Source organism: Salvelinus alpinus, chromosome 12, assembly GCF_045679555.1.
Source record: "Salvelinus alpinus chromosome 12, SLU_Salpinus.1, whole genome shotgun sequence".
Lineage (NCBI taxonomy): Eukaryota > Metazoa > Chordata > Actinopteri > Salmoniformes > Salmonidae > Salvelinus > Salvelinus alpinus.
This window is the reverse complement of record NC_092097.1, coordinates 32,947,714-32,973,068: the sequence shown is the minus strand read 5'-3', so window position 1 is coordinate 32,973,068 and position 25,355 is coordinate 32,947,714. Positions and strand designations below refer to the sequence as shown.

Here is a 25,355-nt window from a genome sequence, read left to right as displayed (position 1 = left end):
CTCTCTCCTTCACCATTCCCTCTCTCTACCCCTCTCCACTCTCCTTCACCATTCCCTCTCTCTACCCCTCTCCACTCTCCTTCACCATTCCCTCTCTCTACCCCTCTCCACTCTCTCACCATTCCCTCTCTCTACTTCTCTCCCTCTCTACCTCTCTCTACCCCTCTCCTCTCTCCACCATTCCCTCTCTACCCCTCTCCTCTCTCCACCATTCCCTCTCTACCCCTCTCCTCTCTCCTTCACCATTCCCTCTCTACCCCTCCACTCTCTCTCACCATTCCCTCTCTACCCCTCTCCTCTCTCCTTCCCATTTCCCTCTCTCTACCCCTCTCCTCTCTCCTTCACCATTCCCTCTCTCTACCCCTCTCCTCTCTCCTTCACCATTCCCTCTCTCTACCCCTCTCCTCTCTCCTTCACCATTCCCTCTCTCTACCCCTCTCCTCTCTCCGTCACCATTCCCTCTCTCTCACCCCTCTCCTCACTCCTTCACCATTCCCTCTCTCTACCCCTCTCCTCTATCCTTCACCATTCCCTCTCTCTACCCCTTTCCTTTCTGCTTCACCATTCCCTCTCTCTACCCTCTCCTCTCTCCTTTCCATTCCCTCTCTCTACCCCTCTCCTCTCTCCTTTCCATTCCCTCTCTCTACCCCTCTCCTCTCTCCTTCACCATTCCCTCTCTCTACCCCTCTCCTCTCTCCTTCACCATTCCCTCTCTCTACCCCTCTCCTCTCTCCTTCACCATTCCCTCTCTCTACCCCTCTCCTCTCTCCTTCACCATTCCCTCTCTCTACTTCTCTCCTCTCTCCCTCTCTACCTCTCTACCTCTCTCTACCCCTCTCCTCTCTCCTTCACCATTCCCTCTCTCTACCCCTCTCCACTCTCCTTCACCATTCCCTCTCTCTACCCCTCTCCACTCTCCTTCACCATTCCCTCTCTCTACCCCTCTCCTCTCTCCTTCACCATTCCCTCTCTCTACCCCTCTCCTCTCTCCTTCACCATTCCCTCTCTCTACTTCGCTCCTCTCTCCATCTCTACCTCTCTCTACCCCTCTCCTCTCTCCTTCACCATTCCCTCTCTCTACCCCTCTCCACTCTCCTTCACCATTCCCTCTCTCTACCCCTCTCCACTCTCCTTCACCATTCCCTCTCTCTACTTCTCTCCCTCTCTACATCTCTCTACCCCTCTCCTCTCTCCTTCACCATTCCCTCTCTCTACCCCTCTCCACTCTCCTTCACCATTCCCTCTCTCTACTTCTCTCCCTCTCTACCTCTCTCTACTTCTCTCCCTCTCTACCTCTCTCTACCCCTCTCCTCTCTCCACCATTCCCTCTCTCTACCCTTCTCCTCTCTCCTTCACCATTCCCTCTCTACCCCTCTCCACTCTCCTTCACCATTCCCTCTCTCTACTTCTCTCCCTCTCTACCTCTCTCTACTTCTCTCCCTCTCTACCTCTCTCTACCCCTCTCCTCTCTCCACCATTCCCTCTCTACCCCTCTCCTCTCTCCTTCACCATTCCCTCTCTCTACCCCTCTCCTCTCTCCTTCACCATTCCCTCTCTCTACCCCTCTCCTCTCTCCTTCTCCATTCCCTCTCTCTACCCCTCTCCTCTCTCCTTCACCATTCCCTCTCTACCCCTCTCCTCTCTCCTTCACCATTCCCTCTCTCTACCCCTCTCCTCTCTCCTTCACCATTCCCTCTCTACCCCTCTCCTCTCTCCTTCACCATTCCCTCTACCCCTCTCCACTTTCCTTCACCATTCCCTCTCTACCCCTTTCCACTCTCCTTCACCATTCCCTCTCTACCCCTCTCCTCTCTCCTTCACCATTCCCTCTCTCTACCCCTCTCCACTCTCTCTCACCATTCCCTCTCTCTACTTCTCTCCCTCTCTACCTCTCTCTACCCCTCTCCACTCTCCTTCACCATTCCCTCTCTACCCCTCTCCACTCTCCTTCACCATTCCCTCTCTACCCCTCTCCTCTCTCCTTCACCATCCCCTCTCTCTACCCCTCTCCACTCTCTCTCACCATTCCCTCTCTCTACTTCTCTCCCTCTCTACCTCTCTCTACCCCTCTCCTCTCTCCACCATTCCCTCTCTACCCCTCTCCTCTCTCCTTCACCATTCCCTCTCTCTACCCCTCTCCTCTCTCCTTCACCATTCCCTCTCTCTACCCCTCCTCTCTCCTTCACCATTCCCTCTCTCTACCCTTCTCCTCTCTCCTTCACCATTCCCTCTCTACCCCTCTCCACTCTCCTTCACCATTCCCTCTCTCTACTTCTCTCCCTCTCTACCTCTCTCTACTTCTCTCCCTCTCTACCTCTCTCTACCCCTCTCCTCTCTCCACCATTCCCTCTCTACCCCTCTCCTCTCTCCTTCACCATTCCCTCTCTCTACCCCTCTCCTCTCTCCTTCTCCATTCCCTCTCTCTACCCCTCTCCTCTCTCCTTCACCATTCCCTCTCTACCCCTCTCCTCTCTCCTTCACCATTCCCTCTCTACCCCTCTCCTCTCTCCTTCACCATTCCCTCTCTACCCCTCTCCTCTCTCCTTCACCATTCCCTCTCTACCCCTCTCCTCTCTCCTTCACCATTCCCTCTACCCCTCTCCACTCTCCTTCACCATCCCCTCTCTCTACCCCTCTCCACTTTCCTTCACCATTCCCTCTCTACCCCTTTCCACTCTCCTTCACCATTCCCTCTCTCTACCCCTCTCCTCTCTCCTTCACCATTCCCTCTCTCTACCCCTCTCCACTCTCTCTCACCATTCCCTCTCTCTACTTCTCTCCCTCTCTACCTCTCTCTACCCCTCTCCACTCTCCTTCACCATTCCCTCTCTACCCCTCTCCACTCTCCTTCACCATTCCCTCTCTACCCCTCTCCTCTCTCCTTCACCATCCCCTCTCTCTACCCCTCTCCACTCTCTCTCACCATTCCCTCTCTCTACTTCTCTCCCTCTCTACCTCTCTCTACCCCTCTCCTCTCTCCACCATTCCCTCTCTACCCCTCTCCTTCACCATTCCCTCTCTCTACCCCTCTCCTCTCTCCTTCACCATTCCCTCTCTCTACCCCTCCTCTCTCCTTCACCATTCCCTCTCTCTACCCCTCTCCTCTCTCCTTCACCATTCCCTCTCTCTACCCTTCTCCTCTCTCCTTCACCATTCCCTCTCTACCCCTCTCCACTCTCCTTCACCATCCCCTCTCTCTACCCCTCTCCACTCTCCTTCACCATTCCCTCTCTACCCCTCTCCACTCTCCTTCACCATTCCCTCTCTACCCCTCTCCTCTCTCCTTCACCATTCCCTCTCTCTACCCCTCTCCTCTCTCCTTCACCATTCCCTCTCTCTACCCCTCCACTCTCTCTCACCATTCCCTCTCTACCCCTCTCCTCTCTCCTTCCCACTTCCCTCTCTCTACCCCTCTCCTCTCTCCTTCACCATTCCCTCTCTCTACCCCTCTCCTCTTTCCTTCACCATTCCCTCTCTCTACCCCTCTCCTCTCTCCGTCACCATTCCCTCTCTCTACCCCTCTCCTCTCTCCTTCACCATTCCCTCTCTCTACCCCTCTCCACTCTCCTTCACCATTCCCTCTCTCTACACCTCTCCTTTCTGCTTCACCATTCCCTCTCTCTACCCTCTCCTCTCTCCTTTCCATTCCCTCTCTCTACCCGTCTCCTCTCTCCTTCACCATTCCCTCTCTCTACCCCTCTCCTCTCTCCTTCACCATTCCCTCTCTACCCCTCTCCTCTCTCCTTCACCATTCCCTCTCTCTACCCCTCTCCTCTCTCCTTCACCATTCCCTCTCTCTACCCCTCTCCTCTCTCCTTCTCCATTCCCTCTCTCTACCCCTCTCCTCTCTCCTTCTCCATTCCCTCTCTACCCCTCTCCTCTCTCCTTCTCCATTCCCTCTCTCTACCCCTCTCCTCTCTCCTTCACCATTCCCTCTCTACCCCTCTCCTCTTTCCCTCTCTCTACCCCTCTCCTTTCTGCTTCACCATTCTCTCTCTCTACCCCTCTCCTCTCTCCTTCTCCATTCCCTCTCTCTACCCGTCTCCTCTCTCCTTCTCCATTCCCTCTCTCTACCCGTCTCCTCTCTCCTTCACCATTCCCTCTCTCTACCCCTCTCCACTCTCCTTCACCATTCCCTCTCTACCCCTCTCATCTCTCCTTCACCATTCCCTCTCTACCCCTCTCCACTCTCCTTCACCATTCCCTCTCTCTACCCCTCTCCACTCTCTACCCCTCTCCTCTCTCCTTCACCATTCCCTCTCTACCCCTCTCATCCCTCCTTCACCATTCCCTCTCTACCCCTCTCCACTCTCCATCACCATTCCCTCTCTCTACCCCTCTCCACTCTCTACCCCTCTCCTCTCTCCTTCACCATTCCCTCTCTCTACCCCTCTCCTCTCTCCTTCACAATTCCCTCTCTCTACCCTTCTCCTCTCTCCCTCTCTCTACCCTCTCCTTTCTGCTTCACCATTCCCTCTCTCTACCCTCTCCTCTCTCCTTTCCATTCCCTCTCTCTACCCGTCTCCTCTCTCCTTCACCATTCCCTCTCTCTACCCCTCTCCTCTCTCCTTCACCATTCCCTCTCTCTACCCCACTCCTCTCTCCTTCACCATTCCCTCTCTCTACCCTCTCCTCTCTCCTTCACCATTCCCTCTCTCTACCCCTCTCCTCTCTGCTTCACCATTCCCTCTCTCTACCCGTCTCCTCTCTCCTTCTCCATTCCCTCTCTCTACCCGTCTCCTCTCTCCTTCACCATTCCCTCTCTCTACCCCTCTCCTCTTTCCTTCACCATTCCCTCTCTCTACCCCTCTCCACTCTCCTTCACCATTCCCTCTCTCTACCCCTCTCCACTCTCTACCCCTCTCCTCTCTCCTTCACCATTCCCTCTCTCTACCCCTCTCCTCTCTCCCTCTCTCTACCCCTCTCCTTTCTGCTTCACCATTCCCTCTCTCTACCCTCTCCTCTCTCCTTTCCATTCCCTCTCTCTACCCGTCTCCTCTCTCCTTCACCATTCCCTCTCTCTACCCCTCTCCTCTCTCCTTCACCATTCCCTCTCTCTACCCCACTCCTCTCTCCTTCACCATTCCCTCTCTCTACCCCTCTCCTCTCTCCTTCACCATTCCCTCTCTACCCCTCTCCTCTCTCCTTCACCATTCCCTCTCTACCCCTCTCCTCTCTCCTTCACCATTCCCTCTCTACCCCTCTCCTCTTTCCTTCACCATTCCCTCTCTACCCCTCTCCTCTTTCCTTCACCATTCCCTCTACCCCTCTCCACTCTCCTTCACCATTCCCTCTCTCTACCCCTCTCCACTCTCCTTCACCATTCCCTCTCTCTACCCTTCTCCTCTCTCCTTCACCATTCCCTCTCTACCCCTCTCCACTCTCCTTCACCATTCCCTCTCTACCCCTCTCCTCTCTCCTTCACCATTCCCTCTCTCTACCCCTCTCCTCTCTCCTTCACAATTCCCTCTCTCTACCCCTCTCCTCTCTCCCTCTCTCTACCCCTCTCCTTTCTGCTTCACCATTCCCTCTCTCTACCCTCTCCTCTCTCCTTTCCATTCCCTCTCTCTACCCCTCTCCTCTCTCCTTCACCATTCCCTCTCTCTACCCCTCTCCTCTCTCCTTCACCATTCCCTCTCTCTACCCCTCTCCTCTCTCCTTCACCATTCCCTCTCTCTACCCCTCTCCTCTCTCCTTCACCATTCCCTCTACCCCTCTCCACTCTCCTTCACCATTCCCTCTCTCTACCCTTCTCCTCTCTCCTTCACCATTCCCTCTCTCTACCCCTCTCCACTCTCCTTCACCATTCCCTCTCTCTACCCTTCTCCACTCTCCTTCACCATTCCCTCTCTCTACCCTTCTCCTCTCTCCTTCACCATTCCCTCTCTCTACCCCTCTCCTCTCTCCTTCACCATTCCCTCTCTACCCCTCTCCTCTCTCCTTCACCATTCCCTCTCTACCCCTCTCCTCTCTCCTTCACCATTCCCTCTACCCCTCTCCACTCTCCTTCACCATTCCCTCTCTCTACCCCTCTCCACTCTCCTTCACCATTCCTTCTCTCTACCCTTCTCCTCTCTCCTTCACCATTCCCTCTCTCTACCCCTCTCCACTCTCCTTCACCATTCCCTCTCTCTACCCTTCTCCACTCTCCTTCACCATTCCCTCTCTCTACCCTTCTCCTCTCTCCTTCACCATTCCCTCTCTCTACCCCTCTCCACTCTCCTTCACCATTCCCTCTCTCTACCCTTCTCCTCTCTCCTTCACCATTCCCTCTCTACCCCTCTCCACTCTCCTTCACCATTCCCTCTCTACCCTTCTCCACTCTCCTTCACCATTCCCTCTCTCTACCCCTCTCCTCTCTCCTTCACAATTCCCTCTCTCTACCCCTCTCCTCTCTCCCTCTCTCTACCCCTCTCCTTTCTGCTTCACCATTCCCTCTCTCTACCCTCTCCTCTCTCCTTTCCATTCCCTCTCTCTACCCGTCTCCTCTCTCCTTCACCATTCCCTCTCTCTACCCCTCTCCTCTCTCCTTCACCATTCCCTCTCTCTACCCCTCTCCTCTCTCCTTCACCATTCCCTCTCTACCCCTCTCCTCTCTCCTTCACCATTCCCTCTCTACCCCTCTCCTTCACCATTCCCTCTCTACCCCTCTCCTCTCTCCTTCACCATTCCCTCTCTCTACCCCTCTGCTCTCTCCTTCACCATTCCCTCTCTCAACCCCTCTCCTCTCTCCTTCACCATTCCCTCTCTACCCCTCTCCTCTTTCCTTCACCATTCCCTCTCTACCCCTCTCCTCTCTCCTTCACCATTCCCTCTCTACCCCTCTCCTCTCTCCTTCACCATTCCCTCTCTCTACCCCTCTCCACTCTCCTTCACCATTCCCTCTCTCTACCCTTCTCCTCTCTCCTTCACCATTCCCTCTCTCTACCCCTCTCCACTCTCCTTCACCATTCCCTCTCTCTACCCTTCTCCACTCTCCTTCACCATTCCCTCTCTACCCCTCTCCTCTCTCCTTCACCATTCCCTCTCTCTACCCTTCTCCTCTCTCTCTCACCATTCCCCCTCTCTACTCCTCTCCTCTCTCTACCCCTCTCCACTCTCCTTCACCATTCCGTCTCTCTACCCCTCTCCTCTCTCTTTCACCATTCCCTCTCTCTACCCCTCTCCTCTCTCCTTCACCATTCCCTCTCCCTTACCATTCCCTCTCTACCCCTCTCCTCTCTCCTTCACCATTCCCTCTCTCTACCCCTCCACTCTCTCTCACCATTCCCTCTCTACCCCTCTCCTCTCTCCTTCACCATTCCCTCTCTCTACCCCTCTCCTCTCTCCTTCACCATTCCCTCTCTCTACCCCGCTCCTCTCTCCGTCACCATTCCCTCTCTAAACTCCTCTCCTCTCTCCCTCTCTACCTCTCTCTACTCCTCTCCTCTCTCCCTCTCTACCCCGCTCCACTCTCTCTCACATTTCCCTCTTCACCTCTCTTCTCTCCCAGGATATCGCTGCTTCAAGGCGGTCATGTTCCTGTCGGGCCTGATGTTCGGCTCTGTCATAATCTTCCTGTTGTGCCACAAGGAGCGGGTGCTGGACACCCAGCTGAGTGTGGAGGCCTCGGCGGGTATCGGCCTGGGCATCGGCCTGCTGTGTGGCCTGGTCACCATGCTGGTTCGCTCCGTGGGTCTCTTCATGACGGGTCTGTTACTGGGCCTGCTACTTGCCCTCGCCACGCTGCTGGTCACCCACCAGTTCTACACACCCACCACCGTCTGGGTGCCCCTAGGGGTGCTGCTGGGCACTGGGATGCTGTTCGCCGTGCTCACCCTACAGTGGCAGAAGCTCTTCACCGTGTTGTCTACGTCTGTGTTCGGGGCGGCCATCATGACGGTGTGCGCCGACTACTTTGTGGAGATGCTGGCGCTGGCCAGACACGCGTATCAGTGCTTGAGGCTGTCACCGGCGCCGTCGCTCTGCTGGTACAGCTGGGTGATCGTGGGTATCTGGCCGGCACTCAGCTTCATGGGGGTGCTGGTGCAGTGGAAGCTGACGGCCGTGGGGTTCTCACACACTGAGGGTAAGCATCATAGAATTCCATATAGATGTATGGGAGGTAGAGGAAGCTGTTTGTAGAGTATGATGCATCTGTATATCTCAATATGGGTTATATTATGTTCTCTTCACTGCTACAATGGTTTTATGGTATTAGAGAACATTGTTCTGGTATTGAAACAAAACAGATTGTCTCCCAAGTCAGCTGTTTATATTACATTTCAGGTGATTTAAGAATGTCAAATTTTGTATGAATGTAATTCTGTAGAATTACTAAGAAATGACTCACTGAGTAAACACACCGCTCTCCTCTGGCTCTCCTCTGGCTCTCCTCTGGCTCTCCTCTGGCTCTCCTCTGGCTCTCCTCTGGCTCTCCTCTGGCTCTCCTCTGGCTCTCCTCTGGCTCTCCTCTGGCTCTCATATCTCTCTCTCATATCTCTCTCTCATATCTCTCTCATCTCAGTCATCATCAGCAGGAGGCAGAAGCGGGTCCAGTTGATGCGGATCAGACAGAAAGATGTCAAGAAGCGCCAGCAGAACGGTGGGCAGGAGGGCACATACCGTCGCAAGCCCCCCCCTGTCAAACGCTATGCCGGAGACCTGCTGGCACCAGTCAGTCTCTCTCTCTCTCTCTCACACACACACACACACACACACACACACACACACACACACACACACACAACAGAGGAGGCTGGTGGGAGGGGCTATAGGAGGATGTGCTCATTGTAATGGCTGGAATGGAATAAATGCAACAGAGTCAAAAATGTTGTTTTTATGTGTTTGATACAGTTCCATTGATTCCATTCCAGACATTACAATGAGCCCGTCCTCCTATAGCTCCTCCCACCAGCCTCCTCTGACACACACACTCTATTCTATATGAATTCCAACATGTAGAACCCATTCCTAGGTTGATTCTGATTATATTCCCTCTCTCCTCTCTTCTTCCCCTCTCTCCTTTATTCCTTCTCTCAGAGCTACCTGCAGAGTCTTAGGGACAGACAGATGGGCACAGGCAACTCCCTCAGCAGCCTGGGCACTACCAACCACACAATAATCGACTTTGACTACGAGACAAGCTCCACCGTACCCCTCACCGTCACCACACCTGTCAACAGGGTCTGACGCACCGAGGGACAGACGGGGGACGAATCGCTTGTTTCTTGTCCCCCCTCCATAGTCCTCCTCCCTATGTAGTGTACTGTTGACCCTATAGACAATGTGAGAGTCTATTGAACAATGGACGTTCCTTACATTGACTTGGAAAAGGGCCTTGAATGCTGTCCAAGTGAAGATCAAAGCACACCTCCAGTGTACTGTACTGTACCTCGTTTGGAATGGCAGACTGGAAGGCAATGGAATGGGTCCTCGATCTGTGAGCTGTTCCCTGAGAGTGGTTGGTCTTTGGCCCCCCGTTTGATGTGTGCTGTAATCACTCTTTCAATAGACTGGGCTTGTGTGGCCTCTCCCTGTGTTGTCTGCTCTGAGCGGTGGCAGGTCCATGTGAAAAGTCTGAAGGCAGCTTCTGCTAGAGAGAAACAAACAGAAAGCGAGAGCACTGAAATGCTATGGGGTTAGGACAGAGCAGAGTACACAGTCAGAAGAAGGAGCAGAAATGATCTCATCTAACTTCTGAGGTCGTATACTTTCTCTGGTGCCATTATGTGATTGTTTGATTACATGTGGGAGAAATGACTTGACTGATGAAAACAGACTTGTTTTTGCTGTTCAGAAAGCAATACTGGGAATGGAAATGGCCATGAATAGCACGAGAGCTACCTCCTCGAGTGATTTCAACTTTTTTAATTGGAGTTAACTGTGCTTTAATGACTTGAAATTAACCAGTTGTGTGTAAACTCGGGTCAACCGCCTCACAGAACAGGACACCAGCTGATGTTGACAAGGCACTGTGACGGGACAAAGAAGAGGACATTTCGAGATACATTTCTCTGACCAGTGTTTTCTGTCTGTGTGAGTGTGTGTGCGTTTGTAATGTTAACGTGTGTGTATTGCTGTTTACTTGTCCCTTTTTCGAAGTAACTGCCTGTAGAGTGCAGTAGGTTCAGGTCCAGAGAGATACACGGCAGCCATTTTGTGCCTAAATACAATGGAGATTACATGGGCAACTGTTACAACTGACATTTACGTTTGTTTTCATTGGAACTGCAGTGCCTTTTTTAGCGGTAGCAATACTGCAATACTATACAATGTTTCAAACCATACTTGGTTATGCCAGTTATTTTTGAGCAGTAGCTTGTTTTCATTACAATTTCTAGGCAGTTTTACCTGTGTAGTACCTGTATTCAGCAATGTATATGAACAATAACATTGAAGGAATGTGCTATGGAAAAAATGTTAGCATAAATTTGCTGTACTCTAGGTTACTAAGGAATTATCAGTGTTTTTAAAATTGTAATTTACTTTTGTTTTAGAATTTTAGAGGGACAGTAGGCCTACTCTCACTCAGTACTCTCAACTCTTCTGAATCTGTACAGAATTGTCAATAGGAAATTGAAAGATAAACCATTAAATTAGTTTAAAAACAAAAGCTGTCTGAGTCATTTGTCTGAGGCTAAATGGCTCTATTTTCTCTCGCTGGTCACCTAGCAACATCAGCTGCCAAATTCTGCCTTGGAATCAGAAACACAGAGGGTCTTGAAGGCAACAAATGGGGGTGATTTCCTGCTCCCTGATTGGTTTAAGCAGTGGTGTTGCTGTGGCAGCTCCGAACTTTAGCAGCCCACAAGTATCATGCATGAAAGCACATGGCTCTCGTCATAGGCTCCTCTGACCTTAAGTATTTCTCTAATCTTGGTGTCTCTGTTGTTCATTAGCCATTGCAATGAGATCAGAGTAGGTTTACATCATAAAGGAAACAAGGCCTGTTTTATTGTTGACTGTCATGACTAATTTGCACAACTATATCTTAGATGAAAAAAGTAATTGCATACATATATTCTGAACAAATTTTTTTTTTTTAAGTGCTGGTCCCATGTTTCATGAGCTTACATTTTTTTTCATTTAACTAAGCAAGTCAGTTAAGAACACATTCTTATTTACATTGACAGCCTACACCGGCCAAACCCGGACGACGCTGGGCCAATTGTGCGCCGCCCTATGGGACTCCCAATCACGGCCGGTTGTGATACAGCCTGGATTCGAACCAGGATGTCTGTAGTGACGCCTCTAGCACTGAGATGCAGTGCCTTACGCGCCACTCGAGATCCCAGACATTTGCCATACTCACAAAAAGTTTCTCTCAAATGTTGTCCACAAATTTGTTTACATCCCTGTTACTGAGCATTTTCTCATTTGCCAATATAATCCATCCACTTGACAGGTGTGGCATATCAAGAAGCTGATTAAACAGCATGATCATTACACAGATTAATCTTGTGCTGAGGACAATTAAAGGCCACTCTAAAATGTGCAGTTTTGTCACACAACACAATGCCACAGACGTCTCAAGTTTTGACGGAGCGTGCAATTGGCATGCTAACTGCCGGAATGTCCATCAGAGCTGTTGTCGGAGAATTTAATGTTAGTTCCTCTACCAATGTCATTTTAGAGAATTTGGCAGTGCCTCCAACCGGCCTCACAACCGCAGACCACCTGTAACCATGTCAGCCCAGGACCCCCACAACCAGCTTCTTCTCCTGCGGGATCGTCTGAGACCAGCCATCCGGACATCTGATGAAACTGTGGGTTTGCACAACAGAAAAAATGTCTGCACAAACTGTCGGAAACCGTCTCAGGGAAGCTCATCTGCATGCTCGTTGTCCACACCAGGGTCTTGACCTGACTGCAGTTTGCCGTCGTAATCGACTGCAGTGGGCAAATGGTCACCTTCGATGGCCACTGGCATGCTGGAGAAGTGTGCTCTTCATGGATGAATCCCGGTTTCAACTATACCGAGCAGACGGCGTGTATGTCGTCATGTGGGTGAGCGGTTTGCTGATGTGAACAGAGTGCCCCATGATGGCGGTGGGGATATGGTATGGGCAGGCATAAGCTACAGACAACAAACACAATAGCATTTTATCGATGGCAATTTGAATGCACAGAGATACCGTGACAAGATCTTGAGGCCCATTGTCGTGCCATTCATCCGCCGCCATCACCTCATGTTTCAGCATGATAATGCACAGCCCCATGTCGTAAGGATCTGTATTCTGTACACAATTCCTGGTAGCTGAAAATGTCCCAGGCCTGCATACTCACCAGACATGTCACCCATTGAGCATGTTTGGGATGCTTTGGATCGATGTGTACAACATTGTGTTCCAGTTCCTGCCAATATCCAGCAACTTCGCACAGCCATTGAAGAGGAGTGGGAAAACATTCCACAGGCCACAATCAACAGCCTGATCAACTCTATGTGAAGGAGATGTGTCGTGTTGCATGCGGCAAATGGTGGTCACACCAGATACTGACTGGTTATCTGATCCACGACCCTACCTTTTTTTTAAGGTATCTGTGATCAACAAATGCATATCTGTATTCTCAGTCATGTGAAATCCATAGATTAGGGCCTAATGAAATTATTTCAATTGGCTGATTTCCTTCTATGAACTGTAACTCAGTAAAACCTTTGAAATTGTTGCATGTTGCATTTATATTTTTGTTCAGTGTACAAAAATTATTTTGAAATGGTAGGCCTATACACTGAAATGTGAATTTCCTTGAGCTTGTATGAGCCACATCAATAAGCATGATGAGGTTCAACAGCGACATTAGTACACAATTATAAACCCATTATAAAATGTAGACCTGTGAAAGCTGGTGTCTGAACACCAATAATATCATGCTTCTCTTTGTGGGCAGTGATAAAATATACACACCATAGTCCTAGAAATGCATAACATGACGACAATAAACTCACAAATACTTTTTCAGACCCGTCCACAGTATCTGCAAGTGAAACGTCAAAAGAAAACGAGAAGTTTCTAACTGGAACACCGTTGAAATCAGTACACATACTGAAAAGAGGACACACAACAACTGAATAATCCAATCCACATCTGTGGTGAGGGAGAAAATGGCCCCCCTGGAATGCCCCCTAAGATCATAACAAATAGCCTCTCCACACACACAGTCTGATCTAAGCCTAACACGTTTGGGCTGTTGGAAGAAAAGAGCAGATGAATACAGCTGGAGGTCCTGCTTGTGTTTGATGGAAACAGAGAGCTAGGCCATAAGGATATGAACAAACCCAGCAGGTTACTTCTCCAGAACTAGAAAAACATTTTACTTATGTGGGACGACACTCAATACGCAACCTGATAAAAGTTATTGTGTTTCAAGAATAATTAATTTGATATAACATTTCAGTTTTATGTACTTTGACTGTACCTAACTCAATCCTCACTTGAAATCATGTACCAGTACATATGTTTATATGGTTTCCAGACACCTCACAGTGTGAACACAATATTATCACTGTGTGGTTGTGGTTGCTGTTGTGGTTCCCTGAACTGTTAATTGAGCAGACATCACACAAGCACCCTATCAAGGCTTATGGTGTCTGCTTCCCCCTAGTGTCTTGCTCCTAACAGTGCATCCAGCGTTCACTCTTGCTGAGTGGATAGCCTTTGTCTACGCTCAGTAGACTGTTCACACGCCAGTACTTGTCTCTCTTGAAGAAGTAGATTTTTCCATTGGTCCAGGTAAAGGCAGCATCAGGGCTGGAGGGCACCCCATTGAAGAGGTTAGACAAGGGTTTGAGGTACACGTTGAGGTTACTGGAGCGCAGCTCATCCCACTGCCAATACCCTGTACCCTGAGGAGATGGACAACAGAGGACAAAGATGATTAGTACAAACGTTTTTTAAGGTGGTTATTTGGCATATTCATCACATTCAAGCGGGTAAAAATGCTAATGCTTCAGTTGTTATCATTAATCTATTATCACAACTTACTGAAACCATAAAGCTCAGTTGTTATCATTAATCTATTATCACAACTTACTGAAACCATAAAGCTCAGTTGTTATCATTAATCTATTATCACAACTTACTGAAACCATAAAGCTCAGTTGTTATCATTAATCTATTATCACAACTTACTGAAACCATAAAGCTCAGTTGTCATCATTAATCTATTATCACAACTTACTGAAACCATAAAGCTCAGTTGTTATCATTAATCTATTATCACAACTTACTGAAACCATAAAGCTCAGTTGTTATCATTAATCTATTATCACAACTTACTGAAACCATAAAGCTCAGTTGTTATCATTAATCTATTATCACAACTTACTGAAACCATAAAGCTCAGTTGTCATCATTAATCTATTATCACAACTTACTGAAACCATAAAGCTCAGTTGTTATCATTAATCTATTATCACAACTTACTGAAACCATAAAGCTCAGTTGTTATCATTAATCTATTATCACAACTTACTGAAACCATAAAGCTCAGTTGTCATCATTAATCTATTATCACAACTTACTGAAACCATAAAGCTCAGTTGTTATCATTAATCTATTATCACAACTTACTGAAACCATAAAGCTCAGTTGTTATCATTAATCTATTATCACAACTTACTGAAACCATAAAGCTCAGTTGTTATCATTAATCTATTATCACAACTTACTGAAACCATAAAGCTCAGTTGTTATCATTAATCTATTATCACAACTTACTGAAACCATAAAGCTCAGTTGTTATCATTAATCTATTATCACAACTTACTGAAACCATAAAGCTCAGTTGTTATCATTAATCTATTATCACAACTTACTGAAACCATAAAGCTCAGTTGTTATCATTAATCTATTATCACAACTTACTGAAACCATAAAGCTCAGTTGTTATCATTAATCTATTATCACAACTTACTGAAACCATAAAGCTCAGTTGTTATCATTAATCTATTATCACAACTTACTGAAACCATAAAGCTCAGTTGTTATCATTAATCTATTATCACAACTTACTGAAACCATAAAGCTCAGTTGTTATCATTAATCTATTATCACAACTTACTGAAACCATAAAGCTCAGTTGTTATCATTAATCTATTATCACAACTTACTGAAACCATAAAGCTCAGTTGTTATCATTAATCTATTATCACAACTTACTGAAACCATAAAGCTCAGTTGTTATCATTAATCTATTATCACAACTTACTGAAACCATAAAGCTCAGTTGTTATCATTAATCTATTATCACAACTTACTGAAACCATAAAGCTCAGTTGTTATCATTAATCTATTATCACAACTTACTGAAACCATAAAGCTCAGTTGTTATCATTAATCTATTATCACAACTTACTGAAACCATAAAGCTCAGTTGTTATCATTAATCTATTATCACAACTTACTGAAACCATAAAGCTCAGTTGTTATCATTAATCTATTATCACAACTTACTGAAACCATAAAGCTCAGTTGTTATCATTAATCTATTATCACAACTTACTGAAACCATAAAGCTCAGTTGTTATCATTAATCTATTATCACAACTTACTGAAACCATAAAGCTCAGTTGTTATCATTAATCTATTATCACAACTTACTGAAACCATAAAGCTCAGTTGTTATCATTAATCTATTATCACAACTTACTGAAACCATAAAGCTCAGTTGTTATCATTAATCTATTATCACAACTTACTGAAACCATAAAGCTCAGTTGTTATCATTAATCTATTATCACAACTTACTGAAACCATAAAGCTCAGTTGTTATCATTAATCTATTATCACAACTTACTGAAACCATAAAGCTCAGTTGTTATCATTAATCTATTATCACAACTTACTGAAACCATAAAGCTCAGTTGTTATCATTAATCTATTATCACAACTTACTGAAACCATAAAGCTCAGTTGTTATCATTAATCTATTATCACAACTTACTGAAACCATAAAGCTCAGTTGTTATCATTAATCTATTATCACAACTTACTGAAACCATAAAGCTCAGTTGTTATCATTAATCTATTATCACAACTTACTGAAACCATAAAGCTCAGTTGTTATCATTAATCTATTATCACAACTTACTGAAACCATAAAGCTCAGTTGTTATCATTAATCTATTATCACAACTTACTGAAACCATAAAGCTCAGTTGTTATCATTAATCTATTATCACAACTTACTGAAACCATAAAGCTCAGTTGTTATCATTAATCTATTATCACAACTTACTGAAACCATAAAGCTCAGTTGTTATCATTAATCTATTATCACAACTTACTGAAACCATAAAGCTCAGTTGTTATCATTAATCTATTATCACAACTTACTGAAACCATAAAGCTCAGTTGTCATCATTAATCTATTATCACAACTTACTGAAACCATAAAGCTCAGTTGTTATCATTAATCTATTATCACAACTTACTGAAACCATAAAGCTCAGTTGTCATCATTAATCTATTATCACAACTTACTGAAACCATAAAGCTCAGTTGTTATCATTAATCTATTATCACAACTTACTGAAACCATAAAGCTCAGTTGTTATCATTAATCTATTATCACAACTTACTGAAACCATAAAGCTCAGTTGTTATCATTAATCTATTATCACAACTTACTGAAACCATAAAGCTCAGTTGTTATCATTAATCTATTATCACAACTTACTGAAACCATAAAGCTCAGTTGTTATCATTAATCTATTATCACAACTTACTGAAACCATAAAGCTCAGTTGTTATCATTAATCTATTATCACAACTTACTGAAACCATAAAGCTCAGTTGTCATCATTAATCTATTATCACAACTTACTGAAACCATAAAGCTCAGTTGTCATCATTAATCTATTATCACAACTTACTGAAACCATAAAGCTCAGTTGTCATCATTAATCTATTATCACAACTTACTGAAACCATAAAGCTCAGTTGTTATCATTAATCTATTATCACAACTTACTGAAACCATAAAGCTCAGTTGTTATCATTAATCTATTATCACAACTTACTGAAACCATAAAGCTCAGTTGTTATCATTAATCTATTATCACAACTTACTGAAACCATAAAGCTCAGTTGTTATCATTAATCTATTATCACAACTTACTGAAACCATAAAGCTCAGTTGTTATCATTAATCTATTATCACAACTTACTGAAACCATAAAGCTCAGTTGTTATCATTAATCTATTATCACAACTTACTGAAACCATAAAGCTCAGTTGTTATCATTAATCTATTATCACAACTTACTGAAACCATAAAGCTCAGTTGTTATCATTAATCTATTATCACAACTTACTGAAACCATAAAGCTCAGTTGTTATCATTAATCTATTATCACAACTTACTGAAACCATAAAGCTCAGTTGTTATCATTAATCTATTATCACAACTTACTGAAACCATAAAGCTCAGTTGTTATCATTAATCTATTATCACAACTTACTGAAACCATAAAGCTCAGTTGTTATCATTAATCTATTATCACAACTTACTGAAACCATAAAGCTCAGTTGTTATCATTAATCTATTATCACAACTTACTGAAACCATAAAGCTCAGTTGTTATCATTAATCTATTATCACAACTTACTGAAACCATAAAGCTCAGTTGTTATCATTAATCTATTATCACAACTTACTGAAACCATAAAGCTCAGTTGTTATCATTAATCTATTATCACAACTTACTGAAACCATAAAGCTCAGTTGTTATCATTAATCTATTATCACAACTTACTGAAACCATAAAGCTCAGTTGTTATCATTAATCTATTATCACAACTTACTGAAACCATAAAGCTCAGTTGTCATCATTAATCTATTATCACAACTTACTGAAACCATAAAGCTCAGTTGTTATCATTAATCTATTATCACAACTTACTGAAACCATAAAGCTCAGTTGTTATCATTAATCTATTATCACAACTTACTGAAACCATAAAGCTCAGTTGTTATCATTAATCTATTATCACAACTTACTGAAACCATAAAGCTCAGTTGTCATCATTAATCTATTATCACAACTTACTGAAACCATAAAGCTCAGTTGTCATTTGTAACAATGTTGAGTTTACTGGTTAAAAAGTATAGATATTATTGTGCTGTGTTGTGTTCAACTACCTTGAAAAACACCAGCTTCTTATTCTTCTCTTAGTACAAAGCGGCATCAATTACATTTACATTTAAGTCATTTAGCAGACGCTCTTATCCAGAGCGACTTACAAGTTGGTGCATTCACCTTATGATGTCCAGTGGAACAACCACTTTACAATAGTGCATCTAACTCTAAGGGGGGGGGGGGGGGGGTTAGAAGGATTACTTTATCCTATCCTAGGTATTCCTTAAAGAGGTGGGGTTTCAGGTGTCTCCGGAAGGTGGTGATTGATTCCGCTGACCTGGCGTCGTGGGGGAGTTTGTTCCACCATTGGGGTCCCACCATCAATATTAGGTGGGAGGCGTTTCAGCTCTTTGGGATACCCGTAGTCCAGGAGAAAACTGGTATATCTCCACACTTTATCACCTGTAGTCAGAACCAGTTTTGGTGAGTAGGCTGAAATTAAGTGAGATTAACAGTAACACATTCACACATTCTGGGCCGGATCACTGTCAGTCAATCACTGTCAAGTAATTTAACACAAGTATTACACAGTTCATACTATCAGTCTTTCTTTAAAAATCATCTCAATTTACCTAATTTGTTCATCAAAAACGTTATACTTTTTAAAGTCGAGAAAATATTGTACCTTTAAAAAAGTATGTTTTGTTGGTTCTCTGAGAGTAAACGGCTGCGTTCAGGTTCCCAGGCAGTCCCATCCACAGCTGGTCGATCTTCATGGGTGCATTGTGCCCTATGTCAGAGACCGTCCACACATAATCACCACTGAAGGCAAATGTCTTCCTCCATGGACCTGATGAGAAAGAGGGGCATGAAATAGAACACTGAAGGTCCAATCAGAGTGTGATGTCAACCTGTCATATCCCATCTTCAGTTCCAATGAAGAGAGTAAAATAAGGTGAGCTGGCTTTATCAGAGTAAGAAATATTGCTTCAATATTTCTTGACTAGTGGAAGGCAAAACTTGGTGAGACAAAAATAAGCACTTCCAAAGGAGACTGCTCTTGAATGTATATCGCTGGCCAGTATTGTGCGCAGACAGCTTACCCAACATGATGGCATCTAGCCTGGCGGTGCAGGGGTCTGGGATGTCTCCCTCAGTGTTACGGATACAAGTGTTCTGTGTGTATCCTGTGTGTATTTCTTTTCTCTCCTTCTCCCCTACTCACAGGTGACAATAATCATTCCCCAATCAGTCATCAATCAGTCGCTAATCGGAAGACACCTGCTCCTTTTCCCTTACCCAATCACAGTCCCTTTCCCTTGGTTTAAAACCCCTGTCAGTTGTTTTCTCCCCAGCTCAATCTCTTTGTAACATGCCTTCTGTCTGTAGATCGCGTGTGTGTTTTGCAGCTACATGTCACTTTGTCCCCACCTGTGAGTATTGTTTTGGTTATGGTGTTTGAGTGTTTGTTTGATGGTGGGAAAAGGGGGTAACCAGACAAGTCGCCCTTGGGCTACACTACCCGTAGTTAAACATTGTTAAAAACACTAGTTAGAACTGGGCGGACCACCCCCTGTATTTTTGGTTAGTTAGCTGTTCGTGAAGTAGGCTAGTCTAGCTTAGGGGTGTTTTTGAATTATTATTCTTTCATTTCTTGGGTCCCGCTCAGCCCCTTTTCCTGCCCCCCCCCCCCATTTACCGTGTGTTTATAAATAAACATTTAGTGTTTCATGGTAATTAAGTTGTCTGTGTTATTTGTTCTCACTGTTACGTTTTCACTACTATAATTTGCATGAGTTGTGTTACGGGTCCCATTACCATCCCCCCTAGACTGTCGGGCCAAAGGGATTCGTAACACTCAGCATCAGGGAGGCTGTCTGTGGGGAGTGTCACTGTGGGCTCAACTGGAACACTTGTACCATGTTTACCTAAGACAGACATAATTGGTGGAAGGTATTATTAGACTTAGAGGATAAAAGCATTATGTGACATTTGAGCCCTATTGTAATAATAAAGTCTTCTGATAAGGAGGTACTACTGTGTATGGAAAACCAGCAGGTCAGAAAATCCTCAGGTCAAACTCAGGCTCCACTCACCATACATAGCTTGGATGCCTTTTACGTCATCGGGATGCAGATGGAAGTTGCTACGGTAACCAGTGTAAAGAGGGGCCATCAGAGCACTTCTGTATTGCGAGGGGCCTAAGCCCAGGGTGTGGCCTATCTCATGGGCAGCGATGATATGCAGGTTAGTGCCGTAGAACATGCCCTCGGTCCAAAACTCATCCTCGTCAAAATGAACAATCCCTGACTGTGGGTGTTCAGCATGGGCCAGCACGTGACCTACAGATTTAAAATATTTTATATTCCAATGGCAATTAGGGTTACTCCTACTGTGTGTGTTAGGCTATTGTTACTCCAACCCAATTGTATCCGGCCCATAGGCAGACTCACCCCTCCCGTCAAAAGGCACGGCACAAGTGGCATCTTTCGCGTGGAATGAGATCCTGATGTCAGCTCGTCCATACTCAACCTCTCGGAAGCTCAGGGAAGCCACATCGCTCCAATACTTAAATGCAGAGCGGATGGCCCTCTTTGTCTCACTCTTCGGCATGTCTGGAGTGTAGTTGTAGATGCACCAGGTCAGGCTTCTCTTGCGCCAGTAGCCTACAGTAGAGACAAAAAACATGCATTTTACTACAAACACGTCTAGATGAGAAACTACAAGTGTGTAAGTGAGGATTATTTTTATTAGATGAGGATTATTATTATAATTTAATGTGCATAGTATCTCCCAAAGTTTTAAGTCCCGATCAACCATCTGGGAAACACTGGTCCATCCCACCCCCACATACAATATCCTGTCCACATGTTTTCACTCACCCAGCACTCTGTACTTGAGGGTTTTCTGATTGAAGGGGTCCTCTATGCCACAGCGAGACTGTCTCATCTCTAGGGTGGCCTTGTCAATCACTCCAGTGACAGGCAGGTCTGTCACCCTCTGGAATACCCTAGGGAAAGGAAGGACTGAAAGCTCCAATAGCAGATACAGCATGTGTGTAGTGTAAATGTAAGGCAAGGAAACATTTCCTTCCAATGGGAAATGTTATGCTAAAGAATTGCATTGATTGTAGTACATGTATCAATGTGACTTGCAAAAAGCTATACAATAGAGCTGTGTTTGGATCTGTATTCATAAAGGGGCATTTAGAGTAAGTGTGTTCAGATTTGTTGTGTTGGGGAAGAGGAATCACACATTGCCATGAAGAATTACACGTGTAAGTTGTTGTTGTGTTCATAGAATACTTTACCTGAGTGCCTCAATTACAGCTTCTCTCTGGAAGCCCTGGTTCTGAGGATCCAGTGAAGTGTGCAGATAGCCATACTTCATCAGGTACGCCTGGTAACACAATAACCACAGTGGGATACAAGAGTTAACTTGAGAAGTTTCAAAGTGATATTATTCACCTCTAACATTATGAATGACAACAGCCACAAGAGAAACCAATGCTGATTTAGTTGCAGTCTACCAGAAAGACTGTAAAAGCCACAGGTTGTACATATGGCACTTTGCATCATACATGGTCCAGTTCAAATAAAGTTTGTATTATGACAATAATACACAGTATTCAGAAGTTGCACTGCAATTAAAATAATGGAGAAAGATACACTGCTATAAAAGCCTCCACTCTTCTGGGTAGGCTTTCCATTAGATGTTGGAACATTGCTGTGGGGACTTGCTTCTATTCAGCCACAAGTGCATTAGTGATGTTGGGCACTGATATTGGGCCATTAGGTGTGGCTCGCAGTCAGTGTTTCAATTCATCCCAAAGGTGTTCGATGGGGTTGAGGTCAGGGCTCTGTGCAGGCCAGTCAAGTTCTTCCACACCGATCTCGACAAATAATTTCTGTATGGACCTCGCTTTGTGCACGGGGGCATTGTCATGCTGAAACAGGAAAGGGCCTTCCCCAAACTGTTCCCACAAAGTTGGAAGCACAGAATCGTCTAGAATGTCACTGTATGCTATAGCGTTAAGATTTCCCTCCACTGGAACTAAGGGGCCTAGCCCGAACCGTGAAAAACAGCCCTGGACTATGCATTGGGGCAGGTATCGTTCTCCTGGCAACAGCCGGATGATGAATCATGGTTCATCACACTTTCCACTGCTCCAGAGTCTAATGGTCGGGAGTTTTACACCACTCCAGCAAACGCTTGGCATTGCGCATGGTTATCGTAGGCTTGTGTGTGGCTGCTCAGCCATGGAAACCCATTTCATGAAGCTCCAGGCGAACAGTTCTTGTGCTGACATTGCTTCCAGAGGCAGTTTGGAACTCAGTAGTGAGTGTTGCAACCGATGACAGACAATTTTTACTCGCTTCAGCACTCAGTGGTCCCATTTTGTGAGCTTGTTTGGCCTACAACTTTGCGACTGAGCCATTGTTGCTCCTAGACGTTTCCACTTCACAATGTCAGCACTTACAGTTGACTGGGGAAGCTCTAGCAGGGCAGAAATTTGACGAACTGACTTGTTAGAAAGGTGGCATCCTATTCTGGTGCCATGTTGAAAGTCACTGAGCTCTTCAGTAAGGCCATTCTACTGCCAATGTTTGTCTATGGAAATTGCATGGCTGTGTGCTCGATTTGATACACCTGTCAACAACAGGTGTGGCTGAAATAGCCAAATCCACTAATTTGAAGGGGCGTCCACATACTTTTGTGTATTTAGTGTATATTATAATACATTTGAAAGAAGTTGGTAAATTCCTACCGTTGCTTCAGGGACCTCCATCCTCCTGTCCATCACTCCTGTCATTACGCACTGCACGATAGCCATGAGCACTGTCATCTGCTGAAGGTCACCCATTTCGCCAAAGTTCTACACAGGAAAAACAGCTGTAAATGTTAGGAAAGCCAAGCAAATATGAGGTTCGTAACAGACTTTGCAGGATGCTCTTGTCTTAAATACTTTGAAAAATATATATTTATCAAACATCTTTAGGGAGAAAAAATTATTTGTCCGTCACTGTTATCCGTTACTCTACCAAAACTTTACTCTACTGGTTTTCTTCCGTGTGTTCTGGTGTTTTATAACTCAAGTGCCGATTGAGTCAGCCCCAACCCACTGTGATGACCCATCTCTGAGGAATTGGCCAAGAGCAACGGACAAAAGAGAATTTCACTTTGAACCCGTAAAATGATCTAGCTGTCGATCATTTTTTGACTCTCTCACACACTCCCATGTGCCTCCTCCTTCTCATGAAGGACACACAGGTGGGAGACTTCAGCCTATAGGCCTATATTTCCCCAGTACCTACAGGATTTTTTTCTACGTTTCCAGCAACTCCAAATGTGACTTAGGCCTACATTGTTGATTTTTTGTTGTTGTTGTAAGTTCCTGATAATTGTTTCCTCCACGGGGACACCGCAGGGAGCTACAAGCTTAAGGCATGAGAGAAAATGGCAACGTTTCACATCAATTCCCGACAGTGCTCACCACATGTAGGCTAATACTTACCACGTCAATGGCAGAAAGGAGTTGTAACACTGCACAATTGGTCACTAAGCAAAAATTTTCCATAATACAGTAATGCCCAAGCCCAACCAACTGTGTCAGCCAGGTGTCAGTCACTATGTGGTGGTATAACCTTGCAGCAGTAGGATCAGGATGTGATAGTGATGGCATAGGCCTATCAAGCACATTCCAAGACTTTGTCAAGTGAATATAAAATAGTTAATGAATGAATGTTAAACTTTGTCATTATGCCTTGAATAGAAAGTATGTTGGGTAATAGGCCTTTATAGACCACATTTGATCAAGTGTTCCTTTCAAGTAGCTGCGCAAGCAAGCCCATATTCAACGTCAATCATTTGACCTATGCAAGGGTAGTAAGTCTTCCATTATTATCCATCATAACTGTTTTTATTTTGCGATGTTTGATACATTTATGTTAACAAGGTCATGGTTGGTCCTGCATAGATTTTCACACAGTCCTGGTGCCCTGAGGGCTTAAAGAGACACTGGAGAAATGCTGAATTGAAGTCCACACCATAGCTGCACTGCACAGCTGCACATTCCTCAGCATTCAACAAGGTGCCATTGACATATACTGCTGACCAAACCACAGAACTACCTCAGCGTCTGAAATACAGTGCACTGGTTTGAAGCCAGAGTGTGAGAATGCAAAAATGTGCTAATATGCAGTAAGTGCAACATCAAAACAATAGTCTCAGTCGTTAGTTTCTCATTCTGACTGGACAGCTTTGGAGACTCTTTTTATGTAGCATTTCATCCTCCTCCACCTTGTCATAATTTACGAGTATATGCTACAATAATGTTAAAACCCCCACACACTTTTGAAGGACGTACTAAGGTTTGCGTTTCAGAAATCAGTTCTACAGCTTAACCCAATGAGTCCCACCCTAACGCCGACGCGTTTTGGACATCTAACCCCTTTTAAAGAATAGCTTTCATGAAAAATGTTTTGTTCATCAAAATACAGATGTTTTAGGCTTAGTTATAGTGAAATACATCAATTATTGTCTTCATTTTGACAGCTAGTTGCAAAAGTGATATATTTTGGTCTTTTAGAGGTAAATATAGCTCTTTTTGCCCCTAGGTGCTCAACTCTACCATTGAAATCGTGATGAAGAGGCACTACATCAGCTCAAGGGAGGGGTTCGATTTGAAATGCATTCCCTTCTAGATGTGCTTGGTGGTACCAACTGAAGGCTTACTATAAAAGCAGAGGTGCGTTCAGTTCACTTGAACGTTTGCTACGTTGCAGAACGGTTTGTACTGAATTACACATTTCCCCAAAACGTTCTTATACGTTCTTGAACAGACTTTAAGGTACTGTACATTTGCTGCAGTTTGGTGGGTGCAGTGACCACTGGTGGCGACTGGCGAGGTATGAATTCAAGCAAAGAGTGGTGAATTTAAAGGGCAGTGGCCCTGCTGACACTGCTCCTCAACCCACAACCCAACCCCACCCCGTTTCTCAAATGGTCGTTCAGTACAGAAACGTTTTTGTTTAATTGAACGTTCCAGAAAGTAAAAACTTACTGAACGCAAACCAGGTGACAGCGCGCCTTATTTGGCAATGGACTTGTTAAGTGTAGTTTTCCAATATATTTTGCATGATGCTTCCTTGACTAGACGTTACACAAAATTAAAAAGGCAGCAAGGCACATTTCCACATATGACCAAATTCTAAGATGTTTCTTACCGTTTCATACACATCTACAGTGTCTTCAGAAAGTATTCACACCCCTTGACTTTTTCAAAATGTTGTTG

The 25,355-nt window shown here is 45.0% G+C and overlaps 1 protein-coding gene and 1 pseudogene across 2 annotated transcripts in view; one reads left to right on the top strand and one right to left on the bottom strand.

Annotated features, from left to right (window-relative positions):
- Window positions 1–10,594, top strand: part of LOC139535912 (transmembrane protein 198-like) — a 39,571-nt gene extending 28,977 nt beyond the window's left edge. For both annotated transcript variants that reach the window (XM_071335862.1, XM_071335863.1), the window contains exons 3-5: window positions 7,493–8,068; window positions 8,507–8,655; window positions 9,022–10,594. In XM_071335862.1, the coding sequence (XP_071191963.1) occupies window positions 7,493–8,068; window positions 8,507–8,655; window positions 9,022–9,171 (875 nt within the window). In that variant the 3' untranslated portion in view covers window positions 9,172–10,594. The remainder of the gene's footprint in view (window positions 1–7,492; window positions 8,069–8,506; window positions 8,656–9,021) is intronic.
- Window positions 10,595–13,341: 2,747 nt separating this feature from the next.
- Window positions 13,342–24,969, bottom strand: LOC139535913 (matrix metalloproteinase-19-like; annotated as a pseudogene).
- Window positions 24,970–25,355: the final 386 nt, after the last annotated feature.